This window comes from Echinops telfairi, unplaced genomic scaffold (assembly GCF_000313985.2).
Source record: "Echinops telfairi isolate 266 unplaced genomic scaffold, ASM31398v2 ScPeMD7_8;HRSCAF=38, whole genome shotgun sequence".
In the NCBI taxonomy this organism is placed as follows: domain Eukaryota; kingdom Metazoa; phylum Chordata; class Mammalia; order Afrosoricida; family Tenrecidae; genus Echinops; species Echinops telfairi.
In genome coordinates, this window is record NW_022103905.1 from 2,726,212 (window position 1) to 2,732,505 (window position 6,294).

Here is a 6,294-nt window from a genome sequence, read left to right on the forward strand (position 1 = left end):
AACAACAACAACAACAATGTAATCCATCATCATAACAGTCTAAAGAAGAGCAACCACATGTTCATGTCAACAGATGCAGGAGAAACATTTGACAAAATTCCAGACTCCTGACCAAAATGCCCAGCAAACTCAGAATAGAGGAAAAAATCCTAAAAATGATCAAGCACATCTGCAAAATATTGCAGAACCAATATTTGTGATGTTGAAAAGCTGAACGCTTGCTCCCACTCCACCCCACTTCTGTACAAAGACAAGGATGCCCACGCTCACTTCCCATCCAACATTAAAGAGCAATGAAGAAAGAAACAAAAAGACAGATTGGAAATATGGAAATAAATGGCCCCTATTTGCAACCGGCATGATTATACCTACTTAGATCATCCCACGTCATCTACAAGAAAACCAGAAAGTGTGAGTTTGGCCAAAACCAACAAAACCCAAAAAGCACTGCCCTGGAGCCTGGTCCACCTTCCGGGGCCCTGCGCAGGGTTCCAAGACTGCAAAGCTTGAAGGGAACAGAGAGCCTCATCTTTCTCTTGGGGAGCGGCTGGTGGATGTGAACTGCAGACTAGTTAAGACTACCCACCAGGGCTCCTTGGGGTTAGCAAAGACACATTTCCATATACTACCAATGGACAAGTGGAAACACACTTGAACAGAGTGAATTTCAGTGACAAAGCTACAAGTCAGAAGGCTTCCCATTAGCTGTGATACACAGCTACTTTGTCAGCTAGTTTAGTGACCTAGTTCACAGATTACATGGGACATAGCCCCTGTGCCCTACGTCAGGATAAGCATTATGGCAGATGGGACCCTTCCTCCTGGGAGAGAATGTCAACGCGGCCATTTGAGCCGCAGGCCCCTTAACCCGCCTTCACTTACTGCTCTGGCCTTTCCTCGGGGGAAGGCTGTCCCCTTCTTCCTCAAGCGGCTCCGGCCTGTGTAGGAAAGCACAGACCTCTGGGTGCAGCTCGTCCCCACCCGCCTCCCCTGCGGCCAGCGCTCTGCAGTGCAGCACCAGGGAAACATCTTGGTTGTAGAAACGAAAATACCGGCAGACTCTGCTGGCTTCATGTACAGAGCCTTCATCCAATAGATGCCCGATCAAAACATTCAGAGACTCTGCCTCTTTCCAATCCAGTTCATTCTCGCGGGAGCCTTTGGATGGAACACCATTAAGCTCTAAGTATTCTGATGTGTTCAGAGCAGGCAACTTGGAGAAGGCAAACTCCCTGGCTAAGCTATCAAAGGAGAGTTTGCCCCGGGTTGGGAGCTGCTGAGAAGCTCTGGGGTCTGTTTCCTCCTGGCTCCCTCCCACTGTGTGCTGACTGAGGCGGCACAGCCAGATCTGCTTCTCCAGCTCCTCCAGCTCGGCCAAGGGCACCAGGGCCCCCTGAGCGAGCCAGTGCCCTGCCAGGGTGAGCAGCAGATGGCGCTCCTCGGGCTGGGGTGGGGGCACACTCGCTGCCAGGGCCTGGGATGAGAAAAAAGATGAAGCAGCTTTGCGGGAAACGCAATGTTTCTTAAAACTCTCATGGCACTTTTTCCAGAAGCCAGCTCTTTCTTGGGTAAGGGACCACTGTTCCGTGTGTCTTAGAGTCTGCATTTCCCGAGTCATCTGTGAAATGCAAACAAAACAAAATTTAGCCAAACTTTGAAAAGTACTATACGTGCTATGGCTGAAGCACAGCAGAAAATAGGGGGCTTGGCAATAGTAGCCACTTGACTCTTCAGGGGGCATCAAAGATATTTGGAAGGCAGACTTTGAGTCGAATAAGTTCTCTTTCTGGTTCCCTGAGTATCAGACAAGCTTAACTTACCCCCACCCCGACCCCCCCCGCCATACCTCACATGACCCGGCACGCTATCTGGAAGGTGAAGGCAAACAACTGTCTAATGAAGTGGAGCTGAGTCAAGTCACTTTACATCTAGTTCTATTTATAGGAAGAAAACAGCTAGAGCAAATTCTAACATTAACCTTCTATTTAAAACACACACTCTCAGGTAACGGGTGTCCTGGCGTCATCATCTATTTCTGAAGTGACGTGTATCTAAAGTGAAAGAGCTTCATCTCTTGTAGACTGTATGCCTCATTTGACTCTCTAACACTGGTTTAAAGGCTAATGTTGTAAATAACTTAGAACGGTGCAGATACCTCTTCAATGACCAAGTTGTCCACAGGTAACTCCGCTACTTCTGCTACCCTCCTGGCCAAAGCAAACTGTCCATCTGCCTGCAGTCTTTCCAAAACAGATCTACACTCATGCTGGAAAGTCTCGGTGCTGTAACTGGTGATAAGTGCACGGTTAATGGATATAGATGTATCCTTCAATATTTGGCTGAGGTCACAAAGCTTCTTCACATCTGGACCTGTGCCAGAAGAGGATGAGAACATTTAACAAATGAAATATCACGGTGGTATTTCAGGAGGAGCTGACATCAAATACGCATGTCTGTTTAATGTAGTAATGAGGTTAAAGGCCAAGAAAAAAAAGCCCCACAAAATTCTCTTTTTCTACCCTGGTGACTCGACGAGGAAGCGTCAAAGGCAGCGCCTGTGGTGCTGCCAAGAACACTGACAACCTCATGGTCTGCCAAAGAGCAACCAAATCCGCCTCGGCCAGCATGCCCCTGAGAGGCAAGGATGGCGAGATCGCGTCCCCCGACTTCGGAATTGTGGTGAGGAGCGGCCATTCCCGGGAAAGGAACATGCTTGGTAAAGGAGTGGAGCAGCAAAAAGACGAAGACCCTTAATGAGACCCTTTCTGTTGACACAGTGGCTGCAACAACATAGCAAGAGCTGTGAGGATGAGAGCCCCCAATAAAATGATTAAAAACAACAACTGTGAGAAGAGTTGGGCCTGGCGGTGTTTTGTTCAATTATACATCGGGTCGCTAGTCAGAATCAAACAAGAAGCACATCTTGCTACACCACAGATATTCTATGACAGTCAATACCATGTAATTGCGTGAATACAAACATTTTAGTAATTAATGGTCAGTAATGTAGTCAGCCCTTTTAATTACCTAGGGATAGAATAACCCAGGCACCAAAAAAATCTGGAAAAATTAAAATTATTACCGATCAATGAAAATAGCTTTATACGGCTCTACTGCTCAGTGCTATATGGTAATTGACAGGTGCCAGGCTGAATTTACTGCATTTTTTTTAATGCCCACTCTCTTGAGTTCCTCAGGCCCACAGCCCACACCGGCCCTGGGCCCTGCATTCTGTCAGTGCTCTGTGCAAATCTAAGGTCTGCAGTTAAACCTCTGTGAGTTTAAATGCGGTAAAATAGCCCGAGGAGTGAAACTATCAGAGTCTGACGTAGAAGAATAATACAGCAGTCAACAAAAACTTGCAGTTGTCAAACAAGTGGAAAATGGGGCAAGGCAATATCGCTGATCTGATCGGCCAATGTCTGGGAAAGTCTGCAAAGAACGAGCACAGTCTGTCTCCAAAGCTCCCCAAATGGGTTACGTTTGTGACCCTGGGCAACGATGGCATGTGGAGGCAACTCTCCAGAGAAGAGAATTCTAGTGCCAGGGTAAGGCAGAGGCCAGGGGGACAGGGAAGAGAGGAGGGAGGGTGGCTATCTGATAGCTGCTTGTTTGAGAAGCTAGTTGTTTGAGTCTTTAAGTCCTGTGCGTGCATGCCTGTGTGTGTGTGTGTGTGTGTGTGTATAAAATATTATATTATATTTAATGCTTTGACCATGATTGAAAAGCAACCTGTGCAACTTCTTCACACTCAGTTATGGACTACAAATAAAAAGTTATACGAGGGGCTGGGGTAGTGAAATTTCTTCATATGGCTCTCCTACCCAAGTCTCTGTAAATCCCCTCAAATGACTGGATGGGACTAAGTAAACAGGGCTTGGTCAGTGTCCGTTACCGCCCTCTGAAGGAGAAGGGAGACACCGAGGGCCTTGGAAGGACATGTTCAAGATCAGTCTGAAGTGGCGGAGGCTCCAAGACCAGACGCATCACAGACTGTGGCATGGCCACTCAGAGGAGCAGTGCCAAGACTACGGGCCACTTCCTCCTCATCTGGCCTGAGACTGTGTGACTGTGGGATAGAGCGACAGGTGGGCTGGCTTCCCGGCTGACAGAGGCAAAGGCCAAGGGGCCACGTGGCTGAGAGACTAAGAACTGGAGACAGACTGGGCCGAGAAGCTGAAAACCGAAGAGAGACCTGGCTGCTGGCTGAGGAGATCAGTGACTTTAATGTTACCATCTCCTGATCCTGACTTGTGGCAACTTATCAACGTCCCTAATAACCCCCACCCCCTGTGAGTCCTATGTGGCCATTGCAGTGAATTATCAACCCCAGCCTCGCTGTGGCGTGGTACGGGAGGAACAGTTGATCACAGGATAGGCAGAGAAGGATGGACCACGGAGGCCTGTCTGGCCCCTGCCTCGTAGCAAGTGGGGAGCCAGAGGAGGTCAGTGATGGCCCTCTGTTGCCGTTTATCGCAGAGGGTTCAGAAAACTCATGGACAAATGGAATGGAAAGCCAGTGGCATTCTCCTATAAACTTTATGAAGCTCCCTCGTATATTATTGCATTGTAATTTCTTTCTTGACTGCTTTTCCAAAATAGTTTCATGATTAAAGAAGCTAACTTCTTAAAAGGTTCGTATCAGGCCGGTCTTACCATCAGAGAAGAGATGCTCCAGTCCAATGAGCAGCTGTAGGAGCCTCTCCAGCTCGTACTGGGTGCCACACTGCTGCAGCATCAGCTTCAAAAGGACACGCCCCTGCTCCCGCAGCCAGGAGGGAGGGCTGAGAGGATGGGCCTTTGGGGCTGCTGCTTCAAGCTAAGAAAGCAGAAGACAGGGTGGGTCATGGAGGGGGGTTTCACAGGAATAGCAGATCAGAAGCTCCAATTCTGAAGACACCTAAGAAAGCCACAAGGCCATCAAGAACATCATTTCCTGTCACAAAGGAGGAGCCTTGGTGACACAGTGGGCTGCAAACTCAAGACCAGCAGTTTGAAACCAGCTCCTCCTGCAGTTACAGAAACTCAGAGGAGATCTCCTCTGCCCTATAGGCTTTCTATGAGTTTGGTTTGTCATCAAGGAGGGTATGTATTTAGTCCCCAATTCTCTTCTTCCCACAAGACGCGCGCTGGTAGTAGCATTCAGCGGAGTGGCAACGCCAGCCATCCTTAGGAGCTCTCTACTTTCTGAGATGGCCGGTGCAGAGAACTGCATGTGTGGAAGTCATAGCTGGGCAAGAGTCCTAAAGATGAAGCCTAACAATGATGGGGACCAATATCGCTATCTCTAGTTAGGGCCTGCCTCATAGTTAGTCCTGTGAGATACCGTAAGTGTTCCACCTCACATTTCCTTTAGCTCTTGAGTCTAGAAGATTTTCAGGTCACATAGAAAGCCTCCTTTGAGTCTAGAAGACACTTGCTTACACACTGCTGAGCTGGTTCCACCAGTTTGGTTGTAGGTGAGGCTCATTAGAGAAAAATCTCGACTAAAAGGCGCCTTGATCTATATCTTTTCAACCAACTGCTGACAGTATTAATAAGAAGTTCGCCGAGGATCCCAAATAGCAGGTCCACTTCTAAGAGAAGGTGAGGCAGAAACACCTGGACCTTGGAGACACAGGGAGAGGCTCGTGCCTTTGAGGAGTGGTGTTTTCCCACATGCAGCTGCTTTCTGAGGGGGCTCCCTGGTTAGTTTGGGGTCCTTCACTTCATCGTCTTTGAGGGAAGCTACTTTGTGGCCCTTGGTCACTGTACTTCTGTTTACTCTAGACTTAATACAAAGTAATCACACACAAAATACTGGCTTTTTGGTATAAAGACACTTCTCCGCTTTCATAAATATGTAATATGTGTTAATAAAGGCCCAAGTAGGTAATTTATTATGTCTGTCCTTGCCTGGATTCGGGCTGAGTTTTGGCTCCCTGCTCCTAGACACGCCTGACGACACTGTAAAGGTCACTTTCAAGATAAACCGAATATGCACAGAGGCTGTCTGTGATACTGATTTGAAAAGCCAACACCCTTTTAGATGGTATGCCCAAGAATGCCAAGCTCTTAATTTAAACAATGGCTTATAAAATCCTCTGTCCTCCTCAGGAACAATAATGGGAGTAGCGATACCATGAGGGTAGAGGGACGGTGGGGGGAGAAAGGGGGAACCAATCACAAGGATCGACGTATAAGCCACCTCCCCACCCACCCAGGGTGACGAACAACAGAAACATGGGTGACGGGAGACAGCGGACAGTGTAAGATACAAAAGTAGTGGATAGCAAATGTTTTGAAAATGATGAG

General features: G+C 48.0%; 1 protein-coding gene across 1 annotated transcript in view; it reads right to left on the reverse strand.

The window, feature by feature from the left end:
- SPG11 (SPG11 vesicle trafficking associated, spatacsin) overlaps positions 1-6,294 on the reverse strand; it is an 82,119-nt gene that overhangs the window by 17,710 nt on the left and 58,115 nt on the right. The window contains exons 25-27 of the mRNA XM_045286459.1: positions 4,657-4,819; positions 2,156-2,370; positions 883-1,618 (exon numbers count right to left, since the gene is read on the reverse strand). Coding sequence (XP_045142394.1) covers positions 883-1,618; positions 2,156-2,370; positions 4,657-4,819 — 1,114 coding nt within the window. The remainder of the gene's footprint in view (positions 1-882; positions 1,619-2,155; positions 2,371-4,656; positions 4,820-6,294) is intronic.